Here is a 22,152-nt window from a genome sequence, read left to right as displayed (position 1 = left end):
TCTTAAGTTTATTTATGGCTTTGAATTGTGTGAAAAAACTCGGCATAGTGTCTCCCAAATCACTTCATCAAAAAGTCGCAACAATAAAACAAGCTTTATGACATATGTGTGAATAATAAATCATTTGTGAGTGAAAAAACTTTTTTATTCCATTGCATATAAATAGCACATTACAATAAGGTACATTTTCTAGGTATATAGGCTAATAATTAAAATAAGTATTAACAAGAATCGCTTAATTGGTTGAAGGTTTCTGGTTACAAGTGAAGTTTTGACAAAATGATTATGTTATTTTTTTTTTCAAAAAACCTATAATTTTGTATACAATGGCGCGTGTGACGTGTTGTTCCTGTTGGCCTTGGCCCAATCCACCTCTGGTTTTCAATTCTGCCCATTCCACCTCTCATTCACGATTACTGAAAAAATGGTTCTGGATCTTAATGACTTTTTAAGGGAGGGGGAGAGATGAGAAGCGTTAAGATGTCCTCTATATTTTGATTTCTTAATCAGTAGTATTATGATTCTGTACCGTAAAAATGTGAAAAATAATTACCTCGCTTTCAAAACCAAAAATGTCTGCTTTGAACTATAGCTCAAAGAATTTGACAGCTTATCAAGAGCTCATTTCCCTCAGAAAGAATTAGCCTTTTTCTCAAGGGATAAGTTTGAACTCCGCTAGAAAAAGAAATCGGTTGCTTTTTTGTTTCCTGTGATATTACAGCCCAATTCGCCTTGAGAACTGAATTAATGGTCATTAACGGTTTTTTAAAGCAATTTCAGAAAAAGAGACATCTTTTCAGTTTCGATTCAAAAGTATTTTATCTCTTTTTTGACATGTATCCCTTGTTTTTTGGCCTTGCTTTTGATGCCACAAATTTTATACTCCTTTATGAATATTCACTCTTTCTTTGGTTCACTGGACCATAGCCGAGGGAGCTTTAAATTTGTAGTTGCATTGCATATTCAATAAAAAAAAACTCGCCATTGTTTTGTGGGGCGCCGTTAAACCTATGCTCGGGAGCGATCGGCCTAGTTGGCGCGGCAATTCAACTGTGAAATAACGTCTACTCAATTGAAATTGCATTTAATTGAAAGAAGCAGGTGATTCAAAGGCACTTCGTTGTTTTGCATTTGATAAATTTGCATCATTGGTTAAAAAAAACTGGCACAAGGCTACTAAACTTGCGACTCTTTAGAACAATTTCTGTTTTGAAATACAAGCTCTAAAAGAGGCTAGGAAATTGGTAGCTGGGAAACTGAAACGACAGGATATTTGCGATTTTATGAGAAAAACGGGAATTTGAGACGAAAAAAACTGATCTAGGTAATCATTATACAAAACTAATTGAAATAAACCTCCAATTCGATGAATCCAAGTGAAAATTTAACAAAATTAACTGGTTGCTGTGTAGTTATCAATGCATGCTCTGTCTATAATTTTTGTGAGAAAAATAAATACAGAGGCGAAGCGGAGCTATTTCGAAAAATCGAAAAAAAAATTGTCGAAAAAAAATGTCGAAAAAAACTAGATCTATCAAAATGAATAAAGCTAGTTTTGGTGGAAAAAAATAACAATCCGAGACAAACGAATGAGAACTCAGCAACTGAAAAAAAACTTACCGAGCGTTAAAAAAGCTGAAAACATTTAAACAGAAATCCATTGAGCAAAAAAAATCAAAAAGATTTGAAACTAATAAAATAGTAGGCAAGTCCGAAAAAAAATATTTTTGAAGATTTAATTTTAGAATTCAAATCACGACTCAAATTATTTCAAGATACCATCAAACTCGAAGCTTTATGAGCTTTCCTCGAGGTGCAAACGAACAAGAAGTAAGCAGAGTTCATTGGCTAATTGCAATTAAAAAAAAAACATAATAATTTCGAACAAGACTAGCCGAGTTCTGAGCGAATGGCTCAGAAAAATCCGACCATAAACAGCCAACCAAAAAATCTCCAAAGCTTTTTTTTTTCAAATCCATAGATTTTTTTTCGGCGGAGAGGGGATGGAAACCCTTGCAGAACAAAACTTTAGTCAAAATAAAATAGAAAACGACAAAAATGAAAAGTACATCACCAAATTTCACACAAAATTTTCTGTCTAAATTCAAAAGCATATTTGCACACCAGAGTTTATCGACACCGAGAAAATTTTTTCAAAAGTTTGATGTATGAAAAAAATCACGACTGAAAGATTTTAAGTAATATATTTATAAATCAAACCTGTGTTTTATTGTAGCGACTTAATCTTGCGACAATAAAAAACATCCGAGAAGTTATTTCTCACGTCGTGTTAGCAAAGATTCTCAAAATTTTATTTTCAGAGAAATCAAACATTTGATAATTTTATCAGATTTTTTGCGCGTCTGCAAAATCAAAAACCGAAAAAACCATCAGCAAAATTGAGAGAATGGTTGCAAAAAAATTATCAGCGATTTTGAATCACCTTAACTATTCGGCTATGAAAATTATCTGACAAACCAGTTATTAGCGAAAACAAAGAGTAGCCAACATGAAATCTAGCAGAACAAATATTTGAAAACGAAATCAAGAAGACCAGGGTGAAAATCAAAAGCTAGTGTCCCAATTTGAAGAGCAAGATACTTATTCCGTAAATCCTATTACTGAACTTTCACAGCCCTTTTAGATGTACTTATCCTGAGTTTAAAAAAGCAACATGGATAGTGAAAACTAATCAAAACAGTCTGCGTACTACTTTTTTTAAAATAAAACAGACGAGAGTTAAAAATTTAACTATAATTAAGCCATGAACTGCTCGCAAGAGCTGTATGGAACATTGCAAACTAGCGACAAAATGATTCCATGCAAACGTTAGCAAACACTAGAGCTACTTGCAGCACAATGCCACAAACACTAAGCCAAAACATTCAAGCGATAAACGTATAGAAAAACGAGTCAGCAAACAGTTACTGCGCTTAACTAACAGATTTTTGCAGATGCTTTCAATTTCTTATTTTACAGCGAACTAATTGTTCCGACAATTTGAAAAAATTGGAGGAACTTTGTATTTAGGTGTTTAAGTTTCTTTGTTTTCCACAAAATCAGGTACCACAAATAATCATAAGAATGGGTCGAGTGATATACCAAATTGAAGCACTTTCAATTGGGACTCGAACGACATAAAAGTCTTATTCAGTTGTCAAAAAGCTTCTTCAGTATTGAAAAAAAAAACTGGTTTAAAACTGGTTTTTAATTCAATTTTAAGCGAATAAAGCGAGCGAGCAGCTTACAACAGCCTATCTATGATAAAGCTAAGTCCTAAAACTTAATTTTCGGAAAAATAAATAATCCTAAAAATAAAGTTAGCTTTTGGAGTTTTTTAACGCCATTTTATGAATCTTTTGAAAAAATGAGACGCTGCTAAGAACAAACAAATACTTTTGAAGTTCTGAAGCCAAAAACAAACACCGGTTTTAATTCCTTAAACTGCGGTAAGAAACTTAAGAAACTCCGGTCAGACAAAAACAAATTTAAAGAAAGAGAAAGTTGAACAAAACCTTAACCAAAAAAACGCAATTTAACTGATACTGCTAAAAAAGACGTATCATTGAGACATTTTATAAAATAAATATCCGTAAACGTATCAATATTATCTGCAAGTGAAATAAAAACAAACAGAACGTTTTTTTTTAATTGACAACGAAAATTCTTAAAAGCTAAAAAGTGTTTTCCTTACAATTTTAGCACATTGAAATTACTTTAATTACAGGAATACAAAAAGTTAATCAGGAAAATTAGCAGACAGCAACTCGAGTTGACAGAGTAAAACAACAAAAGCGTCTAGCAATTTTAAACAAAATTACCAAAAAATTTGAATTGATTCAATTCTGATTTGATAGCACTTCAGGCTTGCTTGGTCTTCATTTATCAAATGAAATGAATACCTCGATAAAAAAGGTAAGAACCCAATAAAAAAAATTCTTTAAATCAACTGTCAAAAAATAGTACAAAAAATGCAAAATTACAGTACAAAAGAGAATTAGAAGTTTGATTTTAACTTTTTCAGAATTTTATATTAGAAATCAATCACTCCCATATAATACCAAAAAAAGATATCGGAAAAAAACTATTCGGAAAATAAGCCGACAAAATTAAAGCCCACCTCTTCCTGCGACAAAATTCTACCCAAAATTTTCCGCACAGAAAAAAAACTCTTAACAAGAAACCAAAGCCCACAGCTAATAAGCAACTACTACTACACACTACACTTGACATGGTGCTATTGAAATTTCGTCCATTCTGTAAACAAAGTTGTTTACGGGAAAAAAAGTCTACTACCCGATTGCAATACCTTTGCTCATCGCAAGAGTAACACAGCGTTGAAGCTGTGCTTCGCAAAAATTTGCGAGTATACGAACAAAAAGCAGCTCTATCAAGTGAAATAAGAAAAAGTAGAAATAAGCCTCGAATTAGAAAAAACTCGGCTACGTGTCGGATTAGAATCTGCGTACTAGCAAATTGGAGTCTCAAGCACTAGCCATGGATACTTAACATCCATCAATGCAGCTACATATGCTAAAAAATTGCCAATTCGGTGCAGCAAAAGTTGCACGAAATACAAAAAAAAACAATTTTGCATGTAATAAATTGGAAAGCATAAAGCCAAATTATGTATAAATTATGCATTTCAAAAAAATTACGAAATCTTTTTGTATTTGGTGCTACTTTTGCTGCATTACATTGGCAATTTATTAGCATGAGTAGCTTCCTTGAGTTGGAAAATTTTTGAAAGCCAGCTTTTTATCATTGCACTGCTGTTTGAAATGTAATTTTTTTTCGGTTCAATTGATGAATTTAAAATGCATCACCTGAGTTAACTTTTTACTAATCAAATGTCAAACCACATATGACATCATACTGCTACCGCAGCCTTCCGATTCAAAAGAGCCACCCAAAGTAGCACTTTTATTTGCGACCTAGGTTGAAAAAAAAGGAAGTTCGTAGAAAATCAATCTAATCGACCTAAAGAAAGTCATTTCAAAAAATATTTTTAAAAAGGTCGACATTTCAAAAGATTATGTCGAAAATCCTTCCGCACGTCACCTTTTATTATTGGAATTTTTCTTTAATGCCGCTGTAGCTGCGGAACCATACAAAAAAAAACCACGTTTAAAAAACTACTATCCGATTTAGACGCTACTAAGTTTATCAACTATGCTTCAGCAGATCATATTTTTTACTGAACTACGGAGAGTTTGCGCGAGGGAGCAAAATTGAGTTAGTTTATACTGTGACTTAATTATATTTCATGCGACTAAAATTTAAATGTTATCCAGTATTTCAGCTTTTAACAATTCCCCAGGAAGATAAATTTCTCGCCTTCTTTCCCATCGGTCAAAAAGCGCGCAAATAATTGCATTTTTGAAAAAAAATACTGTGATCGGAGCTTTCTGTGATATTTGAATAGCAATCCATTATTTTTTATTTACCCTGAATTCACGACGTCGATATGTTTTGCTTATCCATTTGAATGCTATCACAGCCGAAAATAGAGATTTTATACAATTTTTCTCACGCTTAAAACTTATGCCAAGCAGCATGAGTTAGAAAAAAAAATAGATTTCTAATATTACGTAAATATATCTCGATTCCGTCATCTAATATTTCAGCTGTGAACATTTGGGTAGTTGAATTAATTGTGGCTTTCGATTGATAAAGGATCTGAATTTATTCTGCCCTTTTGAACTTGTGCTGTATGAGATTGTTCAAAACTGGTATAAAAATCGCCCGGTCGATGCAGATAATCATATTCCCATCATAATGTTATCTAAATGGTATTTGGAATAGGTGGGTGTGGGCGGGGTTAAAGTTGTTAATATGCGCGAATGAACGGCGAATTGCCATCATTATCACGGCGTGATGTAACCATTTTCTCCAAATTGGTATAATAATTTTTCCAATCGAATGGCACCAAGAGCTATGAACAAAAAAATCAAATTGGAATAGGTAAAACACTGTAAATAGAGATAATAAAAGGCACATATTTATGCCAACGGGTATAATTTAAAAGGAATTTTTAAACCAACTCATATTAGACATTTTCGCATTCATCGAACATGTACAGTTGGCAGAATCCATGAGTCAGAGGGACATAATTAACGATTCATTGAACAAAAAGGCATCCCAATTGAGCCAACTACCAACTTTACCGAGTAAATTGGCACGATAAAATCTATTTTAAAATTTTCTGGAAAACTAGATGCACTTCAACTTAGTGCCTAACAAATATACGGCCCTGGCTCTTTAATTTGCCTGACTAAAAACTGATGAGAAAGATATGTCAATTCCAATTAATAAAGTTGTCCAAACGCTGTCTTTTAGATGCGCCCTAAAACGCGCTCTATAATTGATGATGGTTGCGCAAAAAAGCAATGTAATCAAGTTGTCAATACTGGAAATATTTAGAATATATGCGAAGACGTAATTTAACAACAACAAAAAGGATGAGCAAATTTATCATCGACACCGTATGTCAATTTTTTGCTGCAATATTGATCACAAAATTGTAACCGTGTCGCAAAACTCACGGAACCCTCTGCTTATTATTTCCTTACAAAATAAATACTAATTTTCAGTTACTCTCTTCGGTGGTTCAGCAACAGTTGCAAGACAAAAATTGCTACACAGATTGAAACGAGAGACAGTTACTTCTCCGAGTTTACCAATCGTACGTGGAACACGTTCTTCCAACAGGCCAACAAACACTATTTCACCTACCGAAGGGCTAGTGGAAAGAGGGAGTACTAAGAAGGGGGAGGAGGAGGGGGAGGTGGGGGGATCCTCTAGCACCAGGAAGGTGGCGTCCAGCACCGTGTCCTCCAGTCGCTTTATAATCTTGGCCTTTCTGGGAGTAGTGCTGTTCTTCCTGCTGTTGACTGCTCTCTCCCTCAGATGCTAGTGAGTATATTTATACAGGATGAGATAAACTCAACATTTTCGGATACACCTGAGATCTTCAGACAGGTCAATTTAAAATACAAACAATAAAACATAGCCAACAGGCGGTTGGAAAAGAGTCAATGAACGAAAGAAAACAGAACAAAATACAGATATATTTTGTAAAAAAAAATCGAATTTCAACAAAAAAATAGATGGCCATAAAAGCTCTTTGAATTTTTGGAACAATTTATGATAGACACTTTTTTGATTAAATTAAACCAATTTGACAAAACTGGATCAATAGGTAAAATTTTTATTTTGCTGGGAAATTCGATAAATAAATTCCACCTGCGAAACTAGAAGTCGATCACGTTTATCGTGAACCTTCACACTTTTGCTGTTCGATATTGGAAATTGCCTTAATTCTAACAAAGCAAATGAACTAAACTTAAAAAGACATCAAAAGTCAAACAGCGAAAAAGGAAATTTGAGCCTGAACAAATTTTAAGACTTCTTAAAAAACGATTAAAAAAATCAAAGCGACCTATATAAAAGTCTGAACTACGTTCATCGACTCTTCAAAATGCCATTTGCTAAAAGTAACACAGAATTTTAGACCACAGTTGCTACCGAGCAAAGAAAGAATATTCGACCACAGTTTTTATCAAGCAAATAAAATGTTTTTTTTTCTGATTCCTTTTATTATTTTTTTTCGTTCTGGGCTGGAGGGTCAGTTACTTAACTAAGCATTACAACAGTTATTTATCGCTCAAATAATGTTAAACAGTACAAGGTTAAATGATTTTCTGAACATTTTCTTTATTCAATTCGAATCACGACTGAAAGGGATTTTTTTATGATACATTGCTCAGACCTGAACAACGCTTTTTTTGCACCAAATATAGCGTTTTCTTGAACCTGAATCAAAATTTTTCCGAGTGAGAGTTTAAGAAGAACAAAAAAGGTTGAAGACAATACTCCTTGGAAAATGGTGTAGTACCAGTAATATGATTCTTGCAGTTCCTGTTAGAGTTGACGAAAAACTGATACAGCCATTTTTACGTTTTCTTTAAGAAAATAAATTATTATAACATCAAAACTTTGCCAATTTTTCCTACATAAACTTGAGCGACTTTACTTAAAAATATGACTCTAAATTAGATTAAAGAAGCATATTTAAATAATTCGTACTTAGCCAGGATATTCAGTCCGAGAGACATTTAGAATAAGAATTAATTTATCAAAGTTACAGAGTATATTTTCAAACATTTTTCCAATTAGAACATTTCGGACATGAACAATTCTTTATAAGTTCAAAGTGCGGACGGAACAATCAAAAATATGCTTTGACCTGATACGCTCATATTTTTTTCAAGCCCTTTGCATTTTAAGCTTTTGTTCAAAAAATCACAGATGGATATTATTGAACGCCATTTGGTAATCTAAAATTGTATATACGCTCTCTTACAATTTGTTCAGTCAGCACAAAATCCAAACAAAGTGGCTCGCATTCCAAATTGAGAATGCTGCACACACTCCACTTCAGACACGTCTTCTTCTTCTTCTTCTTAGGAGCAGTTTCCTCCTTCAGTTTTTGAAAGACACATGTCTGCCATTCCGCCGGCTGCCTTGCATATTTAACTAATGAATCGATCAACTTGAAAAGATTTGCAAAAAAATTGAAAGATTTTTTTGTTACTTTGACTGTACCTTACGAATGAATAACAGAATGGTCTACTAAAACTATCTCAACCTACAAACCAGGAAAATCATTTTTTGGTAAATGATAAGATAGTAGCTAGACCTACCAGCGGAATTAGACCCCCTCATGGATTTAGACCCCAAGGAATCAAAATCTCAGGGATTCGACCCCCACCCCAAGGGTCGCCCTCGTACTATTTTAAGATCTCCATTTTTGGCTGACGGACCTTGAATTTTTTCTGAAGGTGCCGATATATACTAAACTTGATGGGGATTTATTGGAAACGTCAATCCTGCCAAGGAAAAGAAAAAATTATACATTAAAAGAGTAATTTTGTCAAGTTTTTCATTGAGTTTTTAAATATGTATATTGCTCAAGTTACTCAATTTATGCATAATCTATTCGTTTCTTGGGTAATATTCAAAAAAAATCTTATACTTCTTTTTACCGATTAGCTAATAAAAATTAATATTTTTCTGTTTTTCTGCTCTTGGACCCATTCCGTTTGTGGCTCCGACTCCGGAAAACAGAATAGGAATCTTTTGTACTATTTTGAGATATCCATTTTTGGTGACGGACCCTAAAAATTTTCTGAAGTGCCTTCGGCGCCAATATATACTAAATTTGAGAGGGGAGCGCGCGCCGAAAAACGCGATTTTTTATCGAAATTTTCCAAAAAGTGCCTTAAACGCCTTTTTTGGCCTGTATTTTTTTCAAAATTTCACCTGCGGCAAAAAAAAAATTTGGTCAAAACAGGGTCTTTATAGTGATTTGTAAGAGCTCGGAAAATCAATTTGGTCGACCTAAAAAGGTCGATAAAATTTCGAAAGTTTTTTGCCCCAAAACCGCAATCTTTAAAAGGCCATAACTTCACGAAAAAAGGTTCACAGGTCAAATATCTTTTCAAATTTAAGCTCAGAACAGCAATACTTTTTGAATGATAAAAAAACAAATTCAGTCAAAAATGGCTAATTACAAAGTCGAAATTTGTCTGAAGAAAAAAACCACCCCGAGCATAAATATTCCGTTAGTTTCGATGCAAAAGTCAGAGCAATAACACCAAAACAATATGATTCCAAATTAGAACAAATTAAACGAATAAAAACTATTAGCAAAATCGAAAAAACTGTATTTTAAAACTTTCTTCTAAAATCAACTGAATTTTCAATTTGATTTAAAATACTCGGCAGGGATTCATTCTCATCAGACCATGTCTGTGCAGCCAATTCGATTTGCTGCCTTAAGCAAGCAACCTACGTTTATACTCGTCTTTAGGACCATGATTTGGAGAATATTCTATATTCTAAACATGATTTGGAAGAAAATTAGCAAAATTAGTACGAGGTTCAAACCGAGGTTACTTAAATTAAGCCAATTTTTGAGGAAAAATTTATCGAAATCTAAGCTATTAAATTTATTTCTTTTGAAAATTGCCCGAGAGGTATAATATGTTTTTCATCTTGTAGATACAATCTTGTCTGATTACTGAAATGCTTATTGTCTAGGTTTTCTAATAATTGATATGTAACCTTTGCAACTACAAACTGAACTTAGCAAGACGTCCAATCAGAGGCGCATCTACGATTTTCTTGCGGGCGGTGCAATCTTTGTGCCGCCTTTTTTTATATCGGCCAAATTGATTTACCGAGTTCTCCCAAATCACTATAAAGACCCTATTTTGAACATTTTTTTGCATCAGACGCGATTTTTGGAAATTCGACAAGAAAAAAAGCGACAAGAAAAAACGACAAAAAAGATCTTTAGAAAAATGTTAGGTCGGTCAGCCGAAAATTGATGTTCTATAATTGTACCAACAGGGAAGGACGTTTTAGGTCGCCAAGCGATTTCATTTATTCAAATTAACGGCTCGTGATTTTTCGGAAGAGTTGAGAAGAGTCATGCAAAAGTCAATAAATCTCGAAATGAAATCAGTGACACTGATGATGAAATTGTCCCAAGATTTATCTTTTCTCCATAAACAAGAAATAGCAGAGGTTTTATGAGGTAGCAGCAAGAATAAAACCAAAAATGATGTATCAGAAATCTTTGGTAAGTTATTTACAGATTTTTGTGAGCTGAGATTTCACAAATTTAACAAGCATAAAAAGCAGACGTCTGTCCGTCTGATAAGCAGATGATTGCCTGTGTCAAAACGCTATCTACAAAAAATGAATTCTGAATTTGTTCAAATATATATCTTTTCGTTTATTTACATTTTAATCTTTCAGTTATGAGAACCGCGGTTTGAGTTTCTATCTTTCCGCATATTCTCTATTTTGTCTTTCATTTTCCCGTGAAGTCTAGCCGAGTTCTGCTGCTGACTTGTCCGAACCGGCGGCGGCGGATCTCTCATATTTTTCCTCGCTTTTCGCTTTACATCCTCCCGATCACACCCGTGGTTCTCGGGACAACGATGTTGCGAGCAAAATTTAGCCTCGCAATAATTACAGACAAACGATAAGTTCACAATACTCGTTTTACACTTTGTCTCATTGCAAACGCTATTTAACTGTTGGAAAGCGTCGCAAAGTTCATCAAAATCATCATCTTCAAGTGCGTCAATTTTTGATTTTGTCTTTTCCTTGAAAGTTTTCTTGCCTGTTGACTTTTTGTTCGGTTGACTCTTTTCTTGTTTCGATTTCTGAACTTTAGCACAATGTAAAACGTGAGTGTCAAAATTCGGTTTGGGTATGTTTTTGAAGCACATTGAACATAAAGTTACGCTCTGGTCAACGCTCATCATTGAGGAGCTAGGAAATGTCGACTCTTCGAGTCTTTCGGTCGACTCTAAATCATCTATTTCATTTTCTAAACTACAAATCCAGCCTGATTTAAGTCCATTGACCTCGTTATCATCAGAAAGTTTGTTTTGATGGCTATTTTCACTTTCCTTCTCAACCGAACTTGTCTGTATTTCATTTTGATTAAGAGTGTCATTTGGTTTATTTGAACCATCAATTAGATTTGATTCATTGACATTTTCACTTGTACCCGAATAAGATTTTATTTCTTCTGCAGCAAAATTACCAATTTCTTTTTCTTGCAAGGATTCAGTGTGATTTTGCTCTACAATTGACATCTTAGACAAAACAATTCGTCTATTAGATCCACTTCCAACACTTTCGTGTTTCAGTCCCATTTTTTCAGCCTCTTCGTGAACAAAAGCTCGAGCAGCGGCAGGTAAGCTTTTGGGAAACTTCATTTCCGTTCTTTGTTTCTTAGAAGCGAACTGCTCAATTTCACTTAGTAGAGCTTTCTTGTCGAAATAAACATCACCATTTTTATCGGTTCTCAAAATTGATTTTGGCTTAGTGCTTTTATTTGAAGAATTCTCGGAAACTTTTAATTTTGGAAGTTTTTGTAATTTTTCTGGTTTCACAAACGACCATTCCATGTCTTCTTTGTCCAGATAATCACCGGCTGTGAAAGCCACGCCGTTTGTTTCAATATACTGAACCAGACCTTTCAAAGTATTATCAATGCTAACCGTTTTCGAATCACATATCACACAAACGTGCCTTTTAGCACGAGTAATTGCAACATTCAAACGTCTAGATTCAGACAAGAACCCAATTTCAAAGTTGGGATTGCTCCTCACAAGTGATAAAACAATTGCTTCTTTCTCACGACCTTGAAACCCGTCGACACTTCTGATTTCAATATTCGCGTACAGGTGTGAAATCCTTGATCTAATGAGCTCAATTTGGAGATTGTACGGTGAAATAACCGCAATTTCACGCTGTGGAATTCCCAGTCTGATTAATGTTTTCACGTGATAAGCGACTAAATCAGCTTCCGCTTCGTTTCCTTTGCTTTCCTCGTGAGTTGATTCAAGTTCAAACATCTCGCAATCATTTGTATCAATTAGCATCATCCCACAGCTAAGCAGAAACTCATTTTCGCCTAGTTTTTCTCTGTCGGAAATGTTCAAATAATTTTCTAAACTACGATTTTCAACTTCCTCATTTCCGAATTTCAGCTTTTCGTCATAAAAAGCTTTCGAAGCCCAATTCATTATAATATCGTTCATTCGGTATTGTATGTCCAGTAGTTTCACCAATGTGGGGTGATTATGAACGATTCTCTCCAACAGTGAAACAGAGAGTCCGCATTTTTCTGCTTCCTGGGACATAACTGTGGGCGGTAATTGCATGTGATCTCCAGCTATTACCAATTTGCTTGCGTTCAAAAGCGGAATCCAGCTTTCCGATTCAATAGATTGACCACATTCATCAATTACGCAAACATCAAACAATAGTTCGCGTTCCTTTTTCTCAAGCAGTCTGAATGTCCCGTCTTCGTGTGCAGATGAGCATGTCGAAAGGACAACATTGGAGCTTTCAAGAAGCTCTTTGATACATTTTTCCTCAATTTTTCTCAAATCTTTCTTCAGCCCGGGTAGTTTCTTGGACGCTTCTCTGAAAGCCAGGTTCGAGTCTCCTTTCGAGTGACCTGAACTGACCTCTTGTTTGGCTTTGAAGATCTCCTGCCTCAAGTCACGAATGACATCACTGAAATCACTTTCTAGAATCTTCGAATCCACAGTGAACATTTTGCTGGTCTCTGAAGCCCTCGCAGGGTGACCAAGTCTGATCATTTTGATTGCAGATTCCTTTTTGAATTTAAAGAGCTGAGATACTAAGTTGTCCACAGCAACATTAGAGGGTGCACAAGCTAGCACTCGGTTGCCTCTTTTGATCTCTTGTAGAATGAATTCAACAACAGTCGTTGTTTTTCCAGTTCCTAATAACAGTCCAAATGAAATGTATTTTACGAGCAGAGTCTAAATCTTATATCAGTTAGCTGCAAAAAGCACACTAGTTGGGCACAGAGGCGAAGCTGAGCATCGCACCACTTGCGATACAAAACAAGAAAGCTGCTAAGTTGAAAAAAAATCAAAAATGTCGATAAAATTAGATCTATCAAAATGAATTATTAAGTCACAATCGCCATAAAATACCAACAGAGGTAACTTCATTTGCTTGTCAACTGCAACAATATGAGTTCAGATAATATAGAACGAAACCTATGAAGCCAAAAAAAAAGAAAAATTTAAAAAGCCGGAAAAAAATCAAGAAATTATGACCCCCTTACCATTAAGTCCTCACCCTCTCAATTATTAAGTCCCCCTCACCATCAAAACACACACGCACATAACAAGTTGCCAAAAAACAATAAAATATGAGGCACTTAAGACGATTTTATATAGGCCGCAACCCATCAAGCGGAACAAAAAAGAAAAAACAAGAAAAAACGAAAAAAAAATTGATGTCATAAAAAACTACAAATTCTATTCAGAGTTTTAGCATTTATGCAATCCAGAGAAGAGCATAATAACATGTTTCCCTCGAAACTACTCAAAAATAGGTCTTTAAGCCAATAAAAAATAAGTAGAAATCATTTGAGCAGAATAAAGCTTTTAAAAGAAAAAATATATACACGAAGTCAAAGTAAGTAAAATTACAAATAGTAGAAAAAATCACATCACTAAAAGCAACAACAAGATAATTTGCGTACAGCAAAAAAAAAACAATTATGCGATGTGGAAACTAAGCAGACAAAACATAAGCAGACAAATAATCAGCGACGATGTTTTGAAACGGAACATTTCCTGTCTTGTCAGATTCGAACCCAAGAACTTTGCCATCCCAGGCGTAATCGTTACCTCCAGACTAAGTGCACCGAAAGCACAAAGAAATATGAATTTTTATGAGCTGGGTCTAAATTAACCATTTTTAATTTTGACCATTCTGTGAACAAGTTATTTACGGGGAAAATTCTAGTAACCGATTGCAATACCCTTATAGTAATTATGCGATCGGCACCGTCAAAAACTTTGAAGAAAAAAACTATGGAATTCAAAATTCTATGATTTTTAGTACTTTTAAAAAGCTTTTAATTCCAAACAGATCAAAATTCTCTATGCGGAAACGCAATGTAAATAATTGACTTAAATAAAGCCTGTAATAAATTATAAAATTTTGGTAGGGCGACAATTCGCAACAGCGACAATTTGTAACAAGCAAAAATTCGTTACAATGTATTGCAAGTAGAAGCCGCTGCTCCTAAATCTGGCACGAGAGGAATAATGTGCGTGAATCAGTGTTTCCCGCGTAATCTACTGTTACGAATTGTCACCTATTACGAATTGTCGCCTGTTATGAATTTTCGCCCCAATTTTTTTTATTGCCGACAAAAAAAAATTGTTTCCATCATATTTAAATAAACTGTCTGCTAGGAAGTTTTTATTTTGATCTGTTGTTACTGAAAAAATGTCAATGCACAAAACGCAGTTAAATCTGCTATTTAATTGCATTATAATAAAACAGCAGTTAGTTTTAAATCAAGTTAATACAGGAGAGAACAATAATTAAATTACCCGGAGGCCCATGGATAACGGCCAAATGCTTTTGCTTCAAACAGAAGTCCACACATTTCTGCTGCGAAGCATTCAAATCAGAATTGAACCATCCCAGACTTACATCTTTGCTATCGAACGAACAAATAGATTCACTATCACCTATTTGCAAACCAGTTATATTTGATTTCCCCTCAGTTTCCGATCCACAATTGGCACTGTTTTCTTCCTCAGCTGGTTTGAACAGTTGAGACAAAAGCGGCCAACTTGCAACGTTGACTCCGCCTTTCAAAATTCCGTTAGCGAGTCGCTTGCCAACTTTGCTGAGTCTTTTGTACGTTACATCTGACGGCGTTTTGGTCACACACAGATCCTTAATGGAGGAAAAGTTAGTAGAGTAGCTATTCATTACAGCAGTTGGCAATGTATCACAAGTTATGGTTAATAAATTCGCTGAGATTTTGGTAATCGTCGCGTTTACACCTGCCGACGTTGCAGAAGTGAATTCGTAATTGTTTGTGTTGTTATTTTTGTTTTCGTCCGACTGGTAAGTACTTTTTAATTGATTTTCTGAACTGAATTTGACAACATCGCCCGATTTTAAAGCCGGGTTTCCCAAAGGACCATGATGTATCTTAGCAAGAGTTACAATATGGCGTCCAAACATACCAATACAGTGTTCAGAAATAACAAGATTGAATAGTCCATAGCCCATCCGCTCGAGTTCTTTGCAGCTGTTTGAGTGGAAAACTTCATTGTATGACTCGATTTCAGAATTGCGCTCCAGCTCGATTAGTCTAAGCTGTTTGTTTGCGAAATCTTCAATCAAATTTTCCATTTTGAGGAGAAACTCTGAAAAGTTAAATGAAACTTATATGTCACTTCAAAGAAAACAGTGAAGTAGTGAGAACATTCATGACATTGAGAAACTAGTGGTAAAATGTTTTTTTTTCAAGAATTGGTTTATTAAGTGTAAGAAAACGCGTTCATCCTCTTTCGATGATTTTTTAATCAGCAGCTATTTCCTCAAAAGAAACGTTTCTTTTAGAATTCGTTTCAATTCAAAGTTTCAACTAATATTTATGATATTTGGATCAATACTTGGAACTACTTTGTACTTGTTAATGAAGCCGTAACAGAGTTTTGATTTTTGTCAGTACGAAGCTGCAAAAACGGAAGAAGGAACGAGAGGCAGAGAAAAAGGCGGCGATTGCATTCGAAGCACTCGGACAGGGAAAAGGCAACACGAGTAGCAGCAGTAAATTAGACTCAACACAGGTAACACTGATTAACTTAAGACAAACTAATCAAGCCATTCAAATCAGAACATTAAGATATGTGTGATCTCTTCATCGGTAGCAGCCCCCTACTCTTTTACTTAAGCCTCCCCCCTTGATATCTAGCAACTATAGGGGCAACGTCTACTCGTAGAAAAAAGATATCTGGCAAAAAGAAGTTACATGAACACTATATTTTCCTTAAAGTTCTGACTGAAATGGTTATAAAACTAACATTTTACAATCAAATCAAGATTGTTTCAAACAAAGATTGTTTCAAAACAAAGATTAGTTTAAAAATACTAGATCAAAGTAATTATCCTCCAGCAACTATATAATTGTTTCGGTAGCCTTTCAAGGAGGGTTTTGTGTTGCAATTGGTATAGGGTCTGTTTTTGAAAAAAAATCTTTTCACGTTCCTATAAGTGTCGAGCCTTGAAGGCCTTCTTAAAAATTTTGATCACTTCAAACTTCAGAGAACTTTTCGCAATAAATTGCACTTTTTGTTCTATGTCGCTATGTCGGCTAAATGACAAGTCTGCTCAAAATTGTTTATCCGTATTTATCATTTTTTAGCCTTTATTAAAAAAGGAACATGTTTCATAGCATGTAGGAACTATATTTAAGGTAGGCAAGTTCAAAGAAAAAGAACACATTTTATGACCTCCATTTTCTACCTACAGATAGTAGTTAAAATGTAACCGACTATGACATCTAAAATTTGCTGCTAAGCCAAACAAGTCATAAGCCAAAAATGGTGAAATAAGTCTTATGACATCAAATATACACTTTTAGTACATTCGTCTCAGCATAAATTTCAAGCTTAAACCAGTTTATCATTAAAAAAACTAATTCCACATTTACCATAGTAAGTACTAAAAGCGGATTACAATGATTGCTTTTTATTTATGCAAGCAGACCAACTCACGTAATTGACTTTTGAAGCTGAAAAATGAGCCCACATTATTTGACTTAAATCAATATTACCCTGAAAGGTCAATTTCCCAATTAATTTGTTCGCCTCACTTTCTAATAAAAAAGAACCTGAGATTTAGGACTAAATAATAAGCAAATAGTCGCAATATAAAACAATATCGATAAAAAACAACAAAATAAACCAACGAGGGACTCTTTTTTTTCAACCACTATTTTCCTTTTGTGCCAGGAAGTAGAGACTATTTGACAATTTTACGGATTGCGAGAAGTTGACAATTTACAATCAATCTTTTTTGACCTGACAAAAAGGTACTTTGATGAACTTATGTCCATTTATTTACCTCTGACGAGCTACTCAATCAACGTCTGTTTCAGAGGCTGAACAACTTCTCAGCTGGGTCCAAACTTGAGGCAACTACAGATTCGATGGAGTGAGTTCATTTTCACTTTTCTTTATTTGTGGATTAGGCAGGCAGATTTCTATCCGATTTTGCCTATGTAATGGGAACCATCATCATAACCATCGCAAATGGAATCATCATCATAGACATCGCAAATGGAATCATCATCATAGACATCGCAAATATATCATATAGCTGACCAGAACAAAAGATTAATAATTTCTAAGATCTTTTGGTTTTCATACAAAATAGATACTATCGCAGCGCATAAGTCCAAAAAAAATTTAAAAATATACTTTACGGTTTTTTCTACGGTTTTTTTCCATCAATTTTTGATATTTTGATTGCGTTTACGCATTACTTCAGTTCGCCAGTGTCGTTTCCTGGCAAAAAAAAACAAATGGCTATTTTAAAAAAATAATAACAAAATAGGCCACAAAAACATAAAAATAGACATGATATTATAGAGTATTTTAATATTTAAACACATCTTCCGCATTTTCATTGCATGCTCCTGGAGAAACTTACTCAAATCAGTATTTTTGTAATGTCAGTTACGTAAAATGGTATAAAATATTAAACCTGTCTGGGATAAAAAAGACTCGCACGATTTCAAATTTGGAGCAAGGAAAAACGAACTAATTACTATTTATGGGTGACTTCCCGGTTTTGGGGAATGTACTTCCCAATTTACTAAAGCGTATTCTCTAGTAAAATGGGGAGTAGATATTTTACCGACAAAATTTTTTTATGGTACGAATCGATGTTTCTCTTCACGAACAAAAGTAGCGAATACGACACTTGTTTTCTAGCTATTATGTCTGAGAAAAATACACCACTCTAAATCTAAATAATTTATTGCTTTGAACAAAGACCACCTTGAAATGACCAATTTAAAGACCCAGCATGTAGTTCTGTTACCCAATATGCAGTAGTAGCAGGGTTGAACAGAAATACCTGTAAATTACTTTCCCTAAGTTAAAGAAGTTAAAGAAATTATTTTTCAGGAAAACTTCGCTGTTGCGACAGCATTCAGTAGACCACTCCCTTCTGTACAATGTGCAGAACTACAACAACTCATCGTCTCCATCCGCCCTTCAGCAGCAGAGAAGGGAGAGCAACTACCCTGGACAGCAAAGTTCATATGCAACACCAGGTCAGTTGGGAACTTCGCTCATATCCGACACCCCCCCCCCACCCACCTGGAAAGGTTTCTACAGGAAAGGTTATTTAAGGCAATAGTAAACGTTAACGTTTTTTATTTAAAATAAAAACAAGATTTCGTTCGAGCGGAGGAAATTATCATGGCACAAGGACCGAATGGCAGAAAACTTCGAACCAGTCAAAAAACTTAGCATTTTCCAAAACTCAGAATTAACTATCAGGCTTTTTACAGATCTTTGAATACTGGATTATGATTGGTTGATGTTGTTTTTTGAGAGTGTACCTTTACGCCACGAGGGATTAACCCGTTTTTGTTCCAAATCTTGAATATGAGAATGGTATTAAAATCAAAATTTCTCTCCGATTTCAAATTTGGAGCTAGGAAAAACGAACTAATTACCGTTTATGGGTGACTTCCCGGTTTTGAGGAATGTATATACAGGATCGTTTGCAACATCATATAAACGTCCGTTTAACCATAATATATATATTTTTTCTGGTATTATTGATGTCAAATAAAGCTCGTGGAGATTTCTTCCTTTCATTCAGTAGTAAGAGCCAACTTAGATGAAAAATGACATTTTTAGCTAAGTAAAGCGCTATCAAAAACGTACCTGATTTCATTTAAAAAAATTTTTGTAATCGCTAATTTTTTTAAAATATAATTCTTAAATAAATGATAGCGCAAATCTTTTGCGATCGAAAAAAAATAAAATCCACGCAACTTTCTGTCAAAGGATTTTCTGCATTATCAATAAACCGTGAAAATTACTCCTAATTTTTCTATTATTTCAGGAGGTGGGTACTATGCCCAGCAGGGGAGCCACCAATTGATGAGTCATCAGCAGAAGGCGCCGTCGAATGACAATGTGCTTCAGGTGGACGTGGAGCACTCGAAGAGACAATTTCCACACAAGACGGGATCTATCAGTCTAGAGGTGGGTCGCGTGTCACTTGAAATTTGTTTTACTTGATACAATATGCTTCAGCTAGGATATACTACTGGGTTTCTACCAGGAACCAATGAAATCGCTTCTCGAAGAGTGCTTACAGTTTCTCGATACTAAAAGCACTATGTTCGCTTTTAGCGGTTGCCAAACATGCGCCTAAAAATAACTACGATGTACAACAGGGACAATTGTTACAGCAATATAAATTGGTTTAAAAGAGTTAGACTGATTTGATTTCAGAATTCGGGAAAGAATCCCAGCCAACTAGAACTGTTCCGAAGAGCATCTCTACTGTCGCAGTCAAGTAGGCGAAGGGGGAGCTACATGTTCGTGCACAAAGACTCCCTCAGTTCATTAAATATGCTCGGAGTAAACGCGAACAACAACATTCCTTCGTCGAACTCATTCTCATTGAACCCACTGAACTACTCGAACTCAACTTGCAACGCCAAATCCAGCACCGCCTTGAATTCCTCACTCAACAGTGGAACTCAACTAACGACTACAGTATTCAGTAATGCGTCTCCTATTCCGACCGAAACACAGGTGAACGTTGGATTCCAGGCACGGGTTACGAACTCCAGTCCAATGCCTAACAGTTCGTACCCCTATTCGTCCAATAAATATCCTCCTGTAGCCAGTTCGGCCGGTTTCGAAATGGGTAAATCAAATACTCCTATAGCTATGAGCTCGCTAACAGCGCCAACTATTTTTGAAATCAGTTGTTCGAATCCAGATTTAACAGATGAAAATAACACTGCCACTCAGCCTACATTGCTGTACCAGCCTCATCGAAAAAGCGATTCCAGCTCAATTGACAATACTCAGAGGTCTCAGACCAACGAGGTCGCCACATCTTTAGGCATACCGAATGCTCCATTCATGTCCAAATCGCCTTTGAAGAGGTCAAGGTCAGCTTGTAAACACCATCCTCATAGGTCGAGGGGAGACTTTTCCTCTCGAAGAAGTTCAGGCAATGTTGGAATTGGCATCAACGATTACACCTCTCGGCGGAATTCCGGCAGCTCCTGGAAGGATGAGCGAATGTGTTTAACTCCCACACAGCAAAGACACCTTCGAAACTCTTACGCGGCCAATTTTTACTCTTCAAACTGTCTGATTAATAGTCACAACAGCAGCATATTATCAATGAATCAACACTTGTTTACAGCTGAAAAGCGAAATCCAAAACGGTATAAAATCAGAAGCGGCAATTGTGTTTGTCAAACTTGTATCCGATTTATAAAATTCGAGCACAATTCTAGTCAGCAGAATGACCTCCTAAATAAAATCACTGCAGTTCCTTACATGCTATACAGATTGCACTCACCCCAATCGCACAACTACAACTCTTTGAAGCCGATTAACTTGGCTGGCGTTCTCAATGACATCATGACAGATTGTTCTAGAATGTTCGGCAGCTACAGTAGTACTGCAAGTGCCTTCTATCCTCACAGAACAAGAATGAGTAGAAGAAACTCGAGCAAAAGAATCACCAGAAGTCAGTTGCGCCAACTCGCTTCATTAACTATGTCTTCCATTTGAATTAATTTTCCATCCGCTCAAACAGTAATTTGTTACTCACAAATTGGTCATATCGCTCAATTCCAATTCAACTATTTCCACATTATTTTTTTGCTTTGAAGTTGTATGTTGATGTCGATACTCTTTCAACACAGACGCGAAGCTGCAATTCGAGAAAACAAACAAAAAAACAGCAAAAAAAATTAAAAACAGCAGGAAAGTAGAGTTAAAATGCCTAGAATAATCAGCTTGACGAAAAAAGTGATGAAAAATATAATTAAGTCTAGTAAGCAAAATTGGGACTAATAAGCTGACCTTGATTATATTGGGATTATGATTATTTGATCGCATTTGAATGTGGATCAATTCACCGCGCTCAAAAAAGTCGCTCTTACGCTTTGAAGATGCTAGTGCGTGAAAAGCGGGCTCGCTTAATTCCAGTAAATTGACAAACTGCCAACTTTTAAATGTCCAAATTCTCAAAAAAAAACAGGCTCTACATTTCTTCACATTTGAGCCCAGGGTGTGGAGATTTTCATTAAGTATAAATAATGTTCGAAACTATAATTCCGATTCATTTTGAAGAAAAGTATAATATAATGCTTGCCATACGATTACCATAGAAAATTATATAAGCAATTTTTCAATTGACTTTACTTATAAAAACTATCTTAAAAGTGGTTGAACATTTTATTCTAACAAATAAAAAAATTTTATCAAAAGAAGCTTGTCAAACAAATTTCATATCTGAAAACTGTATGATATGCATTTTTGTATAGAAAAAAAAACACAGAAAACTGAGGTACAGTTTTTTTGCTTGCATGCAAAATCATTGCATGCAACATTTGATATTTTTGTTCCGACTTTCGATACGAAAGTAACGGAATATTTGTGCTCGGGGTGGGTTTTTTTTTCTTCAGACAAATTTCGACTTTTTAACTAG

At 35.1% G+C, this 22,152-nt stretch overlaps 2 protein-coding genes across 6 annotated transcripts in view; one reads left to right on the top strand and one right to left on the bottom strand.

Moving 5' to 3' along the window:
* Nucleotides 1-21,314, top strand: part of LOC134856309 (uncharacterized) — a 48,664-nt gene extending 27,350 nt beyond the window's left edge. For all 5 annotated transcript variants that reach the window (XM_063872670.1, XM_063872672.1, XM_063872671.1 and 2 more), the window contains exons 3-8: nucleotides 6,594-6,915; nucleotides 16,115-16,235; nucleotides 17,546-17,601; nucleotides 18,579-18,727; nucleotides 19,531-19,673; nucleotides 19,926-21,314. In XM_063872670.1, the coding sequence (XP_063728740.1) occupies nucleotides 6,594-6,915; nucleotides 16,115-16,235; nucleotides 17,546-17,601; nucleotides 18,579-18,727; nucleotides 19,531-19,673; nucleotides 19,926-21,230 (2,096 nt within the window). In that variant the 3' untranslated portion in view covers nucleotides 21,231-21,314. The remainder of the gene's footprint in view (nucleotides 1-6,593; nucleotides 6,916-16,114; nucleotides 16,236-17,545; nucleotides 17,602-18,578; nucleotides 18,728-19,530; nucleotides 19,674-19,925) is intronic.
* LOC134856310 (DNA-binding protein SMUBP-2-like) lies at nucleotides 10,756-15,939 on the bottom strand. Its single transcript, XM_063872673.1, has 2 exons — nucleotides 14,979-15,939; nucleotides 10,756-13,342 (listed from the first exon to the last, which is right to left on the bottom strand). The coding sequence occupies exons 1-2, from the start codon at nucleotides 15,793-15,795 to the stop codon at nucleotides 10,824-10,826; spliced, it is 3,336 nt and encodes a 1,111-aa protein (XP_063728743.1). The 5' UTR covers nucleotides 15,796-15,939; the 3' UTR covers nucleotides 10,756-10,823.
* Nucleotides 21,315-22,152: the final 838 nt, after the last annotated feature.

The sequence above is a fragment of the Symsagittifera roscoffensis genome, unplaced genomic scaffold, assembly GCF_963678635.1.
Source record: "Symsagittifera roscoffensis unplaced genomic scaffold, txSymRosc1.1 SCAFFOLD_61, whole genome shotgun sequence".
NCBI lineage: Eukaryota > Metazoa > Xenacoelomorpha > Acoela > Convolutidae > Symsagittifera > Symsagittifera roscoffensis.
Note: the sequence above shows the minus strand (reverse complement) of the source record. Positions and strands in the feature narration are given on the sequence as shown.